Here is a 17,268-nt window from a genome sequence, read left to right on the forward strand (position 1 = left end):
CGAGTTGCCATTTTCCCCTCAGCGGTCTGCCTCCCAGATTTTATAGAGCGGAGCTCATTAAAATTTCATGAATTATGTTTCTTCTTTTAAAAAGTGAATAATGTTGTAATGATTTGGCAAAGATAAGGTAAACAGGACCTAGTTGAGAGCAATGACCCCTTCCCTAACAAATTGACCATAATATTTTACAGAATGCTATATTTAAAGGTGGTTTTCCATTGTATACCAATGGCTGTTACATCAAGTTCAGCAGAATGTAACTGCCCCATGTTATATACATAGTGCACCTTGGGCTACGTATGCAATGAAGCGCTGCAGTCCTCAACTCTTCCCTCGGCCTTGCCATGCCCCTAAGGGAAGCTGCTGCTGCTGCTGCTGCTCCGGTGCGTTTCATGCTTATATTCTGGGGATTCTGATCTCCCGTGGCGCATCAGAATCCGTGGCCAGTCACTGGTCTTTGCCTCTGCAGCTGTCATCAAGGGTGTCATGTTCTCCAACAGATCCATTGACCTTCTAATGAGATAATTCTTAGTAGTTTGTGGCTTTGCCAGTAGTTACTGAATCTCTAGCATCCCTGGCACCAAACATTAAATTCTAGTTTCAAATGTAACCATCAAAGTATGCCCTAACCAAACCCAACCAAACCTACCACCATTAAGTCCAATTCTCAAACACCAGTAACACCATGGTTTCAAGTTGGGTGTAATGCATCATAGTGAGGAATTATAAACATTTACTGGAATGTCAAACTAACACCCTTTGATGCTGTTTTTCCTTAATTCTTTCTGTTTGTGTAAGTTGAGCAAAAGGCTTTGAGGTAAAGTAAATGAACAAACAACATATAGAGACACATATATGCATATATATTGGTTAGGAAATATACATATAGTTATATATTGTTGCATGCATATAACTATATATTTTCCTTACCAAAATACAGGGCACAACCAAAATATATATTATTTAAGTAAATGTGTGTGTGCAAGCTTAAGTATAAAAATATCGTTACAAGAGTTCTATTTTATACATGCACAAGTTAATTCCAAACAAAATATAGTTAAATATGTCATTGCTATCATTGCTCGGCTACAAACAAGTTCTCTCAATCAGACATTCACTTTATATTGTTAGATGCATTCTAGTAAAAGACCCATCTGAACAATGGCTTCTGAGGGTAGCTGCTGGCCCAGTTAAAAGTAAGTAAGATAGACCAGCTCAGAAGGTGATGGTGACTGACTGTTCGGATTCCTAAAGAATAATCTTGATGGATTGTCTCAAAGGATATAGGATGATCACAGGTGCTGATGAGGACAAAATTTTAAGAATACCGAAAGCTGCATTTGTCAGACAATGACCAAGAAAGTTGTGCTCAGTAATCGTGTTCTATCACAACAGTGCCCCAGTCACTCTTCAAGGGTAGCAAGGGCTTACCTATGAAAATGTCAGTAAGAAACCGTACTGCATACACCCTAGAGCGCAGATCATGCCCTTTCGGATGTTTTTTGTTTGTTTTTAAAAAGAATATGATTTACGTCTCTCACGGAAGCAAAAACTGCCATTTTGATGTGCTATAAATCTAAAATCACAAAATGCTTTGGGGGAAGGGGTAGAGGAATAGAAACATGAACTTCAGAAGTGTATAGACCTAAGCAGATATCAAGAAATTATAACCTGGCATTGTAATGTTTTCGTTCAGTAAAAGTTTCTATGATTGTGTAACAGCAAATTGTTTGCTTACCTTGATTTTGTTTCTATTCCGTATTTACTTAGGATATTCATACAGCTATCTGGTCATCAATCTAGATAAAAAATTAAATTGAACTTCTTTCTTATGCAACCTTCAGAAGTAAATTCCAGATGGATTAAAAATTTAGGAAGAAGCAAATTAAAGCTATAACAATCTTTTGTGGAAATCCAAATGATTATATTGAAAATTTATGGATGAGGAAAGCCATTTTTTACAAAGACTGAAATCTCGGAAGTTATAAAAAATTTTCTTACTGTGGCAAAGATTTCTTAAACAGAATCAATTTATAAAAGGGAAAATATTTGCAGCATATAGGATTGAAGATTTATATCTGTAATATTCAAAGAGCTCTTTTAAAAGAACAAGAACAGTAAATAAATCATCAGAAAAAGTTTCAGAGGATCTAAAGAGGAAATTTAAAAGCATAATCCTCCAAGATAGCTATTTAAGTTGAGGAAATATGCTTGAATCTTTCCGGAAATGCCAATTAACAGTGCAGTGATTTGGGAAGGAGAGCTTTTGGATATGCCGTTTGAAGACATTTCCCCAACATATTATTGAATGAAAGCAAATTCAGAGAAGCATGTGGATATGAACTTAATTTTTAGAATAATAAATTAAAAGTATGTCCAAAATGCTCTGTGGCTATATGTTTTTAAGTTAGGTTTACGTTTCTCTCTTAAATGTGTGTGTATGAACATGGAGAAAACCATCCAGAGATACTCATCAGTTAATTCACATATACCTGAGTAGACAGTAGTAGGAGAGTAGGAAAGTAAGGGACAGGAAACAAACAAAAAAACCTCATAAATATAACCAGCAGTTCACTCCTTAGGGATTTGCTTTGTAACATTGCCATGTGATACCATCAAATGATTAACACAACAAGAGTCAGAATATCTAGGCTAGGTCTCAGCCTCACTGTTCATTAGCCATGTGATTATCATCAGCTACTTAACTTCTCTGGACCTGTTTGTCATTTTTTAAAAGTATAGATTATGAAACCTATGCAGAGATGTTCTGAGGATCAAATTACGAAATGCATCTATTTGTTAAATAACTGACATATTTCCTGATCAAAATTAAATGCTCAGAACCTCTCTACAATGTGATTATTAACTTATAGATTATGTGTGACCATCCAAGAAGCCAACCAATTAAGAGAAGAGAAAACACAACTGGAAAATCAGGGCAAAGAGTTTCAAGCAAAGTACACTCAACTAGAAAATGAGAAATATGACGCAATTGCAAGAGCCAGAAATAGCATACAACTCTTAGAAGAAGCAAACCTTCAAAAAAGTCAGGTAAGAAAGCTAATAAGCATGGTTATAAATAATGGAATGCTGCCTCAAATGACCTAAAAGAGAAACAACAACTGAAGCGTAACTCTCGGAAAATAAAATTGCTGTACTTTTATTAAGCCTATCATTTATAGATGGTAAAACTTAATATCAGAAAATATAATAAAGTGTCAATTTATTCTCTACCAGAATTATTATATAAATAGCAGACTTTTCTTATGTCTCCTAATCCCTGTGTAGCCCTTTATAATCTTTTCAAAGCTCCATTATAACACTTTAGTGCAAAATAATGTATATGACATTCAGTTCAGTCAGATGAACATCTTTATTTCTTCCTCAGACTTACATGACTACTAGAGTTGAAGTTTAATTGTTCTGAATTAAATACAAAATTTTATTAGCTGACACCTTCCTATCACAATCATTTTTGTCTTTTACCAGTTTCTTTTTGTTGTTGTTGTTTATTTATTTTTTTACTTTAATTCTATTTTTTTTACAAACCCTTGTGTCGAGGGCTGACTTTCAATAGATCGCAGCGAGGAAGCTGCTCTGCTACGTACGAAACCCCGACCCAGAAGCAGGTCATCTACGAATGGTTTAGCACCAGGCTCCCCACAAACGTGCGGTGCGTGACGGGCGAGGGGGCGGCCGCCTTTCTGGCCGCGCCCTGTCTTTTACCACTTTCATATGAATGATATGCCATTTATAAGGGCCACAGATTACACAAATTTATTTTCTATGTTGCTGTCTCCATATGTCACTCACTGCCATCGAGTTGATGCCAACTCATAGTGACCTCACCCGCACACCACTAGGGCACCTGTACATTATGTAGATAACATTAACTCATTTAATCAACATTCATTGACTGCACGGTAAATATGGGAGGTATAAAAGAAATGTTTTGTTTTACTTAGTCTTTCTTTACCTGAATCCACATTGTAGAAAGGCTAAACCGTTCATCCCACCTTTTACAAACTATTCCATCTGTGGTCTTCAATACTGTCTCTTAGAATAGATAAAACCTTACAATTGTGATAATATGGCAGGGAATTTTTCTAAGCACTTAGTTGGGGAGAAAATGTAAAGAAAGGACAACAGTATTTGTTTGTGCCCTGCAAAGTCTACCTTCATGAAGATGTGGAGCATGCATCAGATGACTTACATGGAACATTGCATGTGGAGGACAGTGGAAAAGAGGAAGGAGTAACGCTCCCTGCCTAGTCTCCAAATGTCAACCAAGTCGTAAGCCAGCAGACTGGCCTAGTGGCTAGCTGTAGCTACAGTATGGAGATTCTCTGGGCGAGAGGGAGAGCTTTCTTCTTCGGTTTCTTGCTCAAGCTCCCCTGAGCAAACAAGAGAAAGCAAGCATTCCTTCTTGCAGACTCTCGTTGCAGTCTTAGGGGATTTCTCTTTTCCTCCTCACAAAATTTTACATCGGTACAACTGTTCCTTTCACTAACTTATTTACAATTCCGACTCCTAGCAATGCTATAAGACAGAAAACTGCCCCTGTGGTTTCTAAGACTAACTCTACAGCTTAGGATCCCTGGTGACATAGTGATTACTTACTGGGTTGCTAACCAGAAAGTCAGCAGTTTGAAACCACCAGCTGCTCCGTGAGAAGAAAAATGAGACTTTCTATTCCTGTAAGATTTACAGTCTCAGAAATGCCCCGGGTCACTTCTGTCCTGTCCTATAGAGTGGCTATGAGAAGGAATCCACTTGATAGCAGTGAATTTGGAGTTTCTGGAATTTAACTCTTTACAGGATTAGAAAGTTTTATCTTTCTCCCATAGAACAGTTATGGTATTGAACTGCTGACTTGGCTGTTCGCAGTCCAATGCATAACCACTGTACTACCAGGACTCCTCTAGCTTACTTATTTGAACAGGATAATTTATTTAGAAACAATATTTTTACATATGTAAATATATTTATGATTATGGGGGAAATAGACCTATGTGCATATATTTATGGGTTCGGTAGTAGGGTAGCAGGTGGACATTGGGCCTCCTCATGTGCATTCCCTCAATACAAGAGCACCTTGCTCAGCTAAGCAGTCATTCCATGATACCCACCTTCCCGACATGATCACTGAAGACAGACGTGTGCATAAGCAAACGTGAAGAAAGCTAATGGTGCCCAGCTATCAAAAGGATATAGCACCTGGGTTCTTAAAGGCTTGAAGGCAAACAAGCGGCCATCTAGCTCAGAAGCAACAAAGCCCACAGAGAAGAAGCACACAGGCCTAAGTGAACACAATGTATTGAAGGGATCCAGCAGCAGACACCAAAGAACAAAAACCATTATTGTGTGATCACCTTCCCCACATAAACGCTGAAGACGAATGTGTGCATAAGCAAGTTTGGTGAAGAAGGCTGATGGTGTCCGGCTATTGAGAGATATAGCATCTGGGGAGTTAAAGGCATGAAAGTAAACAAGCGGCCATCTAGCCCAGAAGCAAAACCCACGTGGAAGCAGCACACCAACATATGTGATCATGAAGGGCCGAGGGGACCCAGTTCAAGCCCCAAAGGTGGGGGCGGAGGAATCATATTGTGAATGAGGGGAGCGCATGATGGTGACCCAATGCCCATCTACAGACACCTGGACATCCCTTTCAGAGGGGTAGTGGGGAGGAGATGAGTCACTCGGGGTTCAGTATAGCAATAATGAAACTCACAATCTTCTTCTAGTTCTTGAACGCTCCCCCCCAACTATCATGATCCCAATTCTATCTTGCAAACCTGGTTAAACCAGAGGATGCACAGCGGTACAGTTGGGATCTGGAAACAGGGAATCTAGGACAGATGAGAACCCCTCAGGACCAATAGTGAGAGTGGCAATACCAGAAGGAAAGGGGAGGTAGAAAGGGGGTACTGATCTTGGGGATCTACATATAATCTCTCTGGGGGATGGGCAACAGGAAAGTGGGTGAAGGGAAACGCTGGGCCGTGTAAGATAAGATAAAATAATACTTTATAAATAATTAAGGGTTCATGAGGGAGGGGGGTGTGGGGAGAGAGAGGGAGGGAAAAAAGGAAAATGAGCTGATTCCAGGAACCCAAGCGGAAGGCGTATTTTGAGAATGATGTGGGCAATGAATGTATAAGTGTGCATTGCACAATTCATGTATGTATGGATTGCGATAAGAGTTGTATGAGCCCCAATAAAATGATTTATAAAAAAAGAAATATGTTTGCATAGATCAGATGTTCAGAATGTTTTTTGAAGCAAGTGCTTCGTTCTTTGTTTTGTAACCATTCCCTTGTATGAATAGTATAGAAACCAAGCTTTGAATTTACTGGAGGCTTCAGTCCAGCAGACTGTTGCCCTCCCAATCCCGAAAAAAAGAAACAGTATTTTTAATGCATATACATGTGTATGCTGCCTGTAGGACATATGAATCAGAACAGAAGGCTGCTTACTTTGAGGTGATTAAAATATTTAATCAAACCTAATTAGAGAAGTTCATACCTCTGAAAAATATCTGGGTTGGAAATAGATATCCAGGTATTTTCAGCATATGAGATTAGTTTACACATCAAGGGTTGGACATAGAGAAGTGGAACGTGAATGAACCTTAGGTAGTCCAATATTGAGAGGTTTGGGGAAAGAGGAAGAATCAGCGGTGCATACTAATATGCAATGTTTATTGAGATAAATGGAAAACCAATACTGTGATGTGCTGAAGGCCCAGTAAAGAAAATAAGTAAAACAAGGAAACAATGTAATCACCCTCTTAAGTGTTGCTGTAGAGGAAATAAGATAAATATTTATACCAATACTCTACAGGACAGGGTTGAACTGCCCCTGTGGGTTTCGGAGACTGCATCTGTTAATGGGAGTGGAAAGCCTCATCTTTCTCACACAGAGCTGCTGGTGGTTTCAAACTGCTGACCTTGTGGTTAGCAGCCCAATCCATAACTACTACATCTCCAGGGCTCCTTATTTCAATTTAGATAGCATTTTGAGGAAGCCTGGTTGGAATAATTCAAAATGTGAGTGGGAGCAGAATTTAGATGTGTTTTGAACCCCAAAATAAGCAAAAAATTAGCAGGCAGGCGGCAACACTAGGATTATGAGAATGGATCTTTAGTTGGGGATCATAAATGTTTAGAATGATATATACACATTAGGAGGGCAAAACAGGTAGTGTCTGTGGCACTCTGGGGTTCAGGTGGTGAGGAAACTAATTTAAATAATATCAAACAATAGGGAACTCCAAGAGATCTGTGATGATATGTTTTATATAGGAAATGAAGAGAAAACGACCCAAACATGATTGTGGAAGAGTGATGGATGTATCGGCTGAAATGTGTATGTTAAGGAAGGAAGGTACATTTCATTCGTGATTTAGGCAAGATCCTAATTGGAGAGGTCTCAGAAGTTAAGGGATGTTTACTTTCAAGAAAGTAATTAATGGACGTTTTACCCATTTATTGTGTTATCTTTATTAATAGCAAAGGGATCTGTAATAACTAGAAATGATTGCTTCCTGAAGGCCCTGCTTGAAGAGAAGCAAAAAGAAGAAGCTATCGAGAAAATGAAAGGCACACTCTCTCGGTTTGTTCAAGATGCTGCCTCGCGAACCAGGAAAGAAGTAAGGGACTCTGAGTTACATTTAACTTAAACTACACGTTACTGCTATACTCTTCTTTACTGTGTGCCTGATAGACCCAACGTAAGAGAATTAAATGAAATTACATATGACATAAAATAGTCCGAACAATATCCAACATGCATTAATTGTCAGTAAATGCTAGTTTTTTTTATTATTTCCCCATGAACAAAGCAGAGTAATCCTTACTGTGGCTATTTAGAAAACAACTTACATCAAACTATAATATAAAATAGAGTTAAAATTTACCACCATACTTGGCAGGGCTTCAAAAAGAAAACTTATATTAACAAAGTATATGGTAATATAGCAAGGGTTTGGGGGGAGGGATGGTATAAAGGACTGGGGGAGATAAGAAGGGAATGATGTCAAGAAGCCCATGAAGGAAAAGTGTTTGAAGACTCTTTATGAAAGCAATTATACAATTATATCTGACATGATTAAAATGTGGAATGATAAAACATGTTTGTTAACTCCCAAGTCACAGCACATTGAAAGAAAAAAAAAAAGCTTAGCTCCAGGAATGAGTTCTGGACTCACACTAAATCCTAGCTCCAATTTAAGAACAATTAGTTCTTACATTATGTCACTGTTCAATACTAACCTTCATGAATGATCACTGAAGATAAGAGTACTATAGCAAAGTGTGGTGAGGAAAATAGATGGTGCCCAGCTATCAATCGCACTAGTGTCTGGGGCCTTAAAGGCTTTTATTCAAACACACAGCCATTTAAGCGAGGAGTCAACTATGTCCACACAGAAAGAAGAAGCACACCAGCTTGTGTGATCAAAATATGACATAAAATTCGAATATTGTGAAGAGGAAAGTAGCAGAGCTAAAAGTATGAGCACCCAATTGGTAGAAGGGTGTGGAGTACAGTGGGAGCCCAAAACCCACCTGCAGAGTATCTAGTCAGACTGCTGACAGATCCACTCTAGCCAAAGGCAAGAATCCCAAACAGCCTTACTGCTAGGCAGAAACCATTGTAATCTTGATTATGCTACATCTAACTTGTCTCAAGGATTTAGACACGACCCGAATTTGTCCTGGATGCAAGTATCTCTTAGTTGTTCCATGACAGAAATTTCTTCCCTGGCTTTTTGAATGGTGATGGGGGTATTCTTCTTACACATTATTTGTATTTTTTTACTTTATACTAATATCTTTTTTTTTTTGGTACTTAACTGGGGCCTCTTACAGCTCTTATCACAATCCATACATATACCCATTGTGTCAAACACATCTGTACAAATGTTGTCATCATCTTTTTCTAAACATTTTCTTTCTACTTGAGTCCCTGGCATCACCTCCTCATTTTCCCCCTCCCTCCCCAACCCTCCATCTCCCATGTCCCCTTAATAATTTATAAATTATTCTTTTTTATACTAATATGATCTTGTCCTTTAAAAAAAAGGAATACATGTTTGAGAAAGACATGATTTTATAGGATTCTGACCCGAGGAAATCCCCAAGGATCATAACAGTTTTCTGATGAGGTGCCGTCTGTGTCATTATCCCTCGGTCTTGTCTTTTTAAAGCATGAATAATTATAGGGAAAAATACTGTCATAGGAGCATCCTGATGCAATGCAACTAGTTCTTCAAAATACTCTGCCCATGAATTTCACTCTCTCTATAGATATTTCAAATACTAATTCAACTAAAGGCTTTTTATAAAATCATACATATATCAATAGCATATGTGTAATATAAAATGTCTTTGTAAAAGTCTCAAATGTCTAATAACAGTTTTAGTGTGTGATTTTTTCTCTTGCCTTGTTCTCTGGGAAAGTGTTCCGAGTGTGGTTTGGGTGGTTCTTGGGCTCACGCTTCCCTCCACAATTGTAATGCATCGTTTGTTCTTTTTCTGCAGAGACTACATGACATGCAGTGACTTAGCAGAGTAAATGTAGAAACAGATCATGGAAATCTACCTGTCTTCTACTGAATTAGACATTTAGAGACTGTCTCAGAGAGATAAAACAATTCTCTTTTCATAAAGTGATTTGGTTTGGGGAAATGTATTTAGTTTACATAAAAAATTTATTAATATGTAGTGACTATTTTTAAAGGATTATTAAGTAAATGTTATAAACTTTCTCAGGTTTCACTTCTATTATAGTGCATTGATAGAAAACCCCATTATATAAACAATGCCTTGCTATTTTTAGAGCTTAATGGATCCTGAGACCAAAATGCTTGACAACTGCTATTCTTTTAAATAATAGTGTCTCGTTCTGTCTTCTTCCACTTTTATGTCGTCTTTTATGCTCTAAAAGGTATAATTTTTTCCAAAAAAATCCATTTAATCAGATAGAAGTCATTTTATTTTGGAGTTAAATAACTTATATATATATATATCTTCCTTTACAGGTTGCAAATACAAAAAAACACTATAACATGCAGATTTCGAGACTAACAGAAGAATGTTCAGCCCTTCAAATGGTATGTTAGAAACCTATTGATATGTCTTTCTAAATATGCCTTTTTTTAAAAAGGCCAAGATATGGTATGAGTCCGAATCAACTTGATGGCAATGTATGTAAGTTTCGGAATACATATTATTGGACATTCATTCATAGAGAAGATATTTACGAAGCCTGGACCAATGTAGCATGCTAGAAAAGAAGAGAAAGTCCAGGTAGAGCTGCTTTCTGCAACCATGGGGCTTGGCGCCTAAAGAGAAAGATAAATAGTGCTTAGCACATGTTAGTGTGCTTCCTTGTATTTGTCAGAGAAAACAGGATGCTGTTGAGATGCTCCGCGGTCGCGTCTATCAGATGCTGGCTGTGTCTGGGAGCTGCGGGGGAAAGTGAATGTGTGTATGGCCCTGGGAAAGAACGACAGGAAAGGTTCCAATGAAATGAGCCCTAAAGGAGAGCGGAGAGGAGAGACGAAAGTCCTTGAGGACTGGCCTCAGGCAAGCTAAGAATATACGTTGAACTTCAGTACACGGTGAAATGGAATATCATCACCTTGTCTGCAAGAGGGAAGACTCTGAGAAGTTCTAGGGACGATAGCGTACAACCTCACAAATTATTATCTTCTCCAAAACTATCTGTAGATTTTAATCTTTGTGCAGTTTAGCAATGAATTGTTACATATTAGTTTATGTTATTCTCTGTCTTTATGGAAATATTTTCTCTCCAAATAAGTTTTAAGTTCCTCAGAGTAGCTGAAGGGGCTTGTGCCAACCTTCGTTTTTTTCCCCATTTCCTAATATGCTGTTGTACACATTATTTTTTTAGTAAATATTTACAGACTCACTTTTAAGCAATTCTGAAACAGGAATTAAGTCTTTCTACCTTTTACATACTCAGTAGCATACGTGATAGACAAAAATCATGTGTAGATACTGAATGTTTTGAATAAGAAATAACATTGCTTTCTGTTTGTGTCATGTCATCTTGTTTAATGATGTCAAGCTATTAAGTGAAATGAATGAAATGCAGTGTGGTCAGCTAGTCACATTGTTTGCTTTGTTGTTCCTTGTTTTGTACCCTCATCTATCAGCTTACTCCGTGTTTTACTTCATTGACTGATTGGCCACTAGAGATTCAGATCTTTGTCTGAGCTAGAAGAGTAATAGGTGCTGCCCCAGCCCAGGATCGTTTGTAAACTCTTGAGCAAGGGTCCTCAAACTGTTTAAACTGGGGGCCAGTTTATCGCCTCTCAGACCCTTTGGAGGGCTGGACTATAGTTTAAAAAAAACTATGAAAAAAATTTCTATGCACACTGCACCTATCTTATTTTGAAGTAAAAAAAATGGGGGCAAAAACACCCGGCAGGCCAGATAAATGGCCTCAGCGGGCTGCATGTGGCCTGCAGGCCGTAGTTTGAGGACCCCTACTCTTGAGTGACAGGAACATTCATCCTGCTTTTCCAGAGGGATAGGGGCTGGCTAGGCACCAGAGTTTTTAAAGCAATTGCTTTCTATATGACAATCAGAGCTGTAGATGCACAGTAGAGTGAAAAATACATGACAGTTTCAGGTTATTGCAAAACCCATTTCCCATGCTGTATAGTAAAATAATTCTACTTTTCAGTAGAAATTTTTCTAAATATATGAAATATCTTCATCTTCTATGGAATATATATATCTTAAATGAAATATCTGATATCACATTTTAGAGTCTATGGGGGAAACTATACTGCCTGATTGAAAAGTATTTGAAGTATTCAGTATGGTAGAAAATAATTAAAGCAAAGTCTGTTCAGCTTCTTTAAAAAACAGATTTTCTTAGGAAACACAGTCAATAGTATTGCCATCTATGATATAAAGACAAAATCTGGGACATAAGTTAAATATTACTTTAATTTTTTAATCATTTTATTAGGGGCTCATATAACTCTTATCGCTGTCCATACATACATCAAGTGTATAAAGCACATTTGTACATTCTTTGCCTTCATCATTATCATTGGCATCGGCTCCTCATTTTTTTCCCACCCTCCCTGCTCCCCCCTCCCTTATAAGCCCTTGATAATTTATAGATTATTATTTTGGCATATCTTGCCCTGTCCAACATCTCCCTTCACCCACTTTTCTGTTGTCCGCCCCCCAAGTGGGGGTTATATGTAGATTCTTGTAATCAGTTCTCCCTTTCCAACTCACTCTCCCTCCTCCCTCCCAGTATCGCCATTCACACCACTGGTCTTGAAGGGATCATCCACTCTGGATTCCCTGTGTTTCCAGTTCCTGTCTGTACCAGTGTGCATCCTCTGGTCTACCCAGATTTGTAAGGTAGAATTGGAATCATGATAGTGGGGTGGGGAGGAGAAAGCATTTAGAAACTAGAGGAAAGTTGTATGTTTCATCATTGCTACATCACACCCTGACTGGCTGTCTCCTCCCCGAGACCCTTCTGTAAGGGGATGTCCAGTAGCCTACAAATGGGCTTTGGGTCTCCACTCAGCACTCCCCCCTCATTCACAATGATATGATTTTTGGTTCTTTGATGCCTGATAACTGATCCCTTCGGCACCTCATGATCACACAGGCTGGTGTGCTTCTTTCATGTGGGCTTTGTTGCTTCTGAACTAGATGGCCGCTTGTTTACCTTCAAGCCTTTAAGACCCCAGACGCTATATCTTTTGATAGCCGGGCACCATCAGCTTTCTTCACCACATTTGCTTATGCACCTGCTTTGTCTTCCGTAATTGTGTCGGGAAGGTGAGCATGGTATAGTACCAGTTTAATAGAACAAAGTATTCTTGCATTGAGGGAGTACTTGAGTGAAGGCCCAATGTCCATCTGCTACCTTAATACTAAACCTATAAATATATGCACATAGATCTATTTCCCCATCCTCATATATAAATATATTTACATATGTACATGCCTTTATTTAGACCTCTAAAAATTCCCTTTTCCTCCCAGCTCTTTCCTCTATTTCCCTTGACGCACCTTCTCTCCCACTATCATGCTCAGTCCCCACCAGGGTTTCAACAATACCTCTTCGTTACATTACCCTTGATCACATCCTACCAGGCCTCCCACACCCACCTTACCACCAATTTGGATCACTTGTTCCCTTGTCCCTGGGTTTGTTAACACCACTACCTTTCCCCCCAGCTCCCCCTCTCCTATGTCCCCCCAAAACTGCCAGTCCCATTTTTTTCTCCTCCAGATTGTTCATCCAACCTATCTTATTTAGACAGACCTGCGGAGATAGTAACATGCACAAAAACTACACAGAGCAAATCCAAGCAACAATATACAACAAAACAACAACAACAAACCTCTGAAAAAGAACAAAACAAAACACAACAAGAAAGAAAAGCTTGTGGTTAGTTCAAGGACTGTTTGTTGGCCTTTAAGAGTGTTTTCCAGTCCAATCTGTTGGGGCACCAAGCCCTGCCCCCAAAGTCCACCTTCGGCATTCCCTGGGGACCTTGCCACTCCATTCCCTTGCTGTTCGGTTGCACCTCAGTGTTTTGCCTCCGTGTGGCAGGATCAGATCGGGTGCAGTTCCCCAGCTGTGACTCCTCTGTTGTCCCCTGTAGGGCTATGGGTCAGTGAGAGACGCCGTGTCTCATAGTGGGTCCGGCCATGTGGTCCTCTCTGTGAACTGGCTGCTCTAATCGGGAACATGGTCCTCGAGGCTGGTGGTCCAGGATATGCTCCACTCTCTCCTCCTCTCCCTTCATCTGCTCCCGTGTGCTCCCATCAGACATGTCTGTCTTCCGGAGCTGCAGATTCAGTGTCATCCTCTGAAATAAATTCTTCTGGGGGGAGGGGTAGCTGTCCATGTAGTTAGGATTGGGGGCCGCCGCTCAGACCTCTCTCTCCATTGGTTCCCTACTCCATGCTGGCATGTTGCGTTCACATCTTAGAGCACTGGGTTGAAGTCTGGTCTCTCCTTCCCTGTAGAGATATAAACAGTACCCTGCCCTTGGGTGGGTTAGTGCCCTGTGCCCTTGCTACCCATTTTTTTTTTCTTTCCCTACCTCCTTTTTAGTTGGCTACCATATGGATCCCTGGATGTGTTCTGGTCCCTGCCATACTACCTGGTCCTCACCCCAGGAATGTTTGTATACAGTAACTTTTTCCCTATGTCACTTTTGTATTTTTTTAAGCTTACCTCAGCAGACTCATGCACTTGTCCTTTTGTGCTTGGTTTACTTCGCTTAGCATGATTTCCTCCAGTTCTTCCCATGCAGCAATGTGCTTCATACGTTCCTCATTGCTCTTTTGTCATGCGTAGCACGCCATTGTATGGATGTACCACAGCTCTTAACCCACTCGTCAGTTGATGGAAATGTGGGCTGTTTCCAGCTCCTTGCAATTGTGAACTGTGCTGCAGTCAACATAGGTGTACAGTTGTCTGGCCATGGTTTGTTTCTTGCCTCTTCTGGGTATTTGCCCTGTAGGGGGATTGGTCGGTTATATGGTAACTTAACTAAACCAAAACTCAGAGGCATGCCTTTAGGGAGGAGAAAGTATCTTTTAGTTTACCATACAGGTATTCTCAGATTAAGTTTACGAATGGGCCACAGTGGGTGCTATCCTCAGCCATATGTCTCCCCTGGAAAACAGCTTTCACCTAACAGCCTTCATTTTCCCTACGAAGTATATGAAGGAGCTTCAAAACGTTATGGAATTTTTCCATGAACTTTTTAATCCCACCTCGTACATTTTCTTGAGATTTTTTTAAGATTTCAATTCTACCAACTTGCAGATGATGTGGTTAATTTATAGCAAGGAGGAAAAAGACTTACTCTAAAAATGTTGACATAAAATAAAACCAGTATTATGATCTTTTATTTGCTCCATGAATTTTTTTTTTGAGTCTGACTTCTTTTATTTAGCTTGTTGGAGATTCATCCACATTGTTACATGTATCAGTAATTTATTACTTTTTGTTCTTGAGTGGAATTCTGTATGGATGTATGGATGTAGTCACCTAATCTGGTGTCAGTTTAAGGATTCTCCATGAATTTTTTAAGTCTACTTTTAAATTTCCAAATTCATGAGAATTAGAACTGTCTTTTTATCATTGATTTCTAATCTGGTTATGTAGTGGTTACAGAACATTATGGTACTGATAACAATTTATTGAGACTTCCTTTATGATATGCTCTGTGATGAGTTATCATTTATGTTCATTCCCCAAAATGTAGTGAAGATTAGGAGCTATCTAAGGCTATTAGTGCAATCTGTGACAACCTTTAGTGTATACTTTAGTGCTGTGGTGAATTTCAAGGAGTACGTATGCTGTTATTACGTGCTTTCCTTTGCTGGTTGCCTCATAATGACCACCACATGACAGAGTAGAACTGCCCATAGGGTTTTTTGAGTGATGTTCTCCCCACCACCCCCAGCAGTATTATGGGCATATAACTCACATGTACAATTCGATAGTTCAGTCATATCAAGAAGAATTGTATGTATAATCATCACCACACTCAGTTTTAGAACATTGTCCTCATTCTTGTACTCATTGTTATGAGCTCCCTATTTCCACCCAAACTCCCCTGCTATGTCCCCCAAGAACCATTAATCCAGTTTCTGTCTATAGATTTATCTATCTTGTATTTCATACACAGAAAAACATTAAAAAACAAACCAACAGAAACAAAAGTCTAACATGAATAACAAAGATATTCAGATAAAACATAAAAACTCAAACAAAAAGAAAATAGAGAATATTAAAAACTAGAACAAATATAAGTGATTCATAAATCAGGTCTAATGATAGGATGGTCAATTTTAACCTAACTGGATCTGCAAACATCCACTTGCCGATGCGTTTTCCACGTTGGAAAAGCTGTTCCCATCCCTGGTCCATGGTCAGAGGAGCTTAATTCACATGGGTTTACTGTTTCCTCTAGCTTTTTTTTTAACTGAACCAGCTTTAAAATGGGGCAGAAGGGAGATCAAATGATAAGCTGTAATATTTTTATCTCATTACATGTACCGTAATCGACCTCCTTTATGAGAGCAGATCGCTAGCTGTTTCTCTGGCAGAGTGACTACATGCATTCTAACTACAAATTTTCTGTTAAGTGTGCTTAACCATCATACCTCTCCTCTGTAAAAGTTTTTGTTTCATTTTATATTTATTACCACAGGTTAACAAGATCTATATTTTTTATTTTAATGAGTCATTTTATTGGGAGTTCTTACAGCCCTTTTATTTTTTTAATATTTTATTGGTGGCTCTTACATGTCTTATCACAATCCATACATTCCTCCAATGTGTCAAGCACATTTGCCCATATGCTGCCATCATCATTTTCAAAGCATTATCTTTCCACTTGAGCCCCTGATATCAGCTCCTCATTTCATCCCCCTCCCTCCTCTGTCCGGCCACCCTCATGAATCCTTGATAACTAATAGATTATTTTTTCCATATCTTTCATCGTCCTCCATCACCCCTCACCCACTTCTGTTACTTGTGCCCCTGGGAAGGGGGTTTTAGGTTGATCCTTGTGATCAATTCCCCTCCCCCTTTCTCTCCCCACCCTCCCCTAATCCTCCTGGTATCTCTACTCTCCTTGTGGTTCCTGAGGGGTTTATCTATCCTGGATTCCCTAGGTTGTGGGCTCTTATCTGTAGCAGTATTCATGCTCTGGTCTAATCCAATTTGTAAGGTAGAATTGAGGTCATGAGAGAGTGGGGTGAAGGTAGCACCAAAGAACTAGAGGAAAGTTGTGTGTTTCATCAGTGCTATACTGCACCCTGACTGGCTCATCTCTTCCCTGTGACCCCTCTGAAGAGATGCCCAATTGTCTACAGGTGGGTATTGGGTCTCTACTCCATGCCCTCCCACCCCATTCACCATTGGTTTGGTTTTATTTTGAATCTTAGATGCCTGATACCTGGTCCCATTGACACCTCATGATCACACAGGCTGGTGTGCTTCTTCCATGTGGGCTTTATTGTTTCTCAGCTAGATGACCACGTGTATATCTTTAAGCCTTTAAGACTCCAGATGCTATATATTTTGATAGCCGGGCACCATCAGCTTTCTTCACCACATTTTCTTATCCACGCATTTTGTCTTCAGCAATAATATAGGGAAGGTGAGCATCACAGAATGCCAGGCTCTGATAACAATTCATACATCAATTGTATCAAGCACATTTAACAA

The 17,268-nt window shown here is 39.3% G+C and overlaps 1 protein-coding gene across 1 annotated transcript in view; it reads left to right on the forward strand.

Moving 5' to 3' along the window:
• SCLT1 (sodium channel and clathrin linker 1) overlaps positions 1 to 17,268 on the forward strand; it is a 223,238-nt gene that overhangs the window by 105,441 nt on the left and 100,529 nt on the right. Inside the window, exons 12-14 of the mRNA XM_075543790.1 lie at positions 2,874 to 3,051; positions 7,556 to 7,654; positions 10,046 to 10,117. Of these exons, the coding sequence (XP_075399905.1) occupies positions 2,874 to 3,051; positions 7,556 to 7,654; positions 10,046 to 10,117 (349 nt within the window). The remainder of the gene's footprint in view (positions 1 to 2,873; positions 3,052 to 7,555; positions 7,655 to 10,045; positions 10,118 to 17,268) is intronic.

Source organism: Tenrec ecaudatus, chromosome 3 (assembly GCF_050624435.1).
Source record: "Tenrec ecaudatus isolate mTenEca1 chromosome 3, mTenEca1.hap1, whole genome shotgun sequence".
In the NCBI taxonomy this organism is placed as follows: Eukaryota; Metazoa; Chordata; class Mammalia; order Afrosoricida; family Tenrecidae; genus Tenrec; species Tenrec ecaudatus.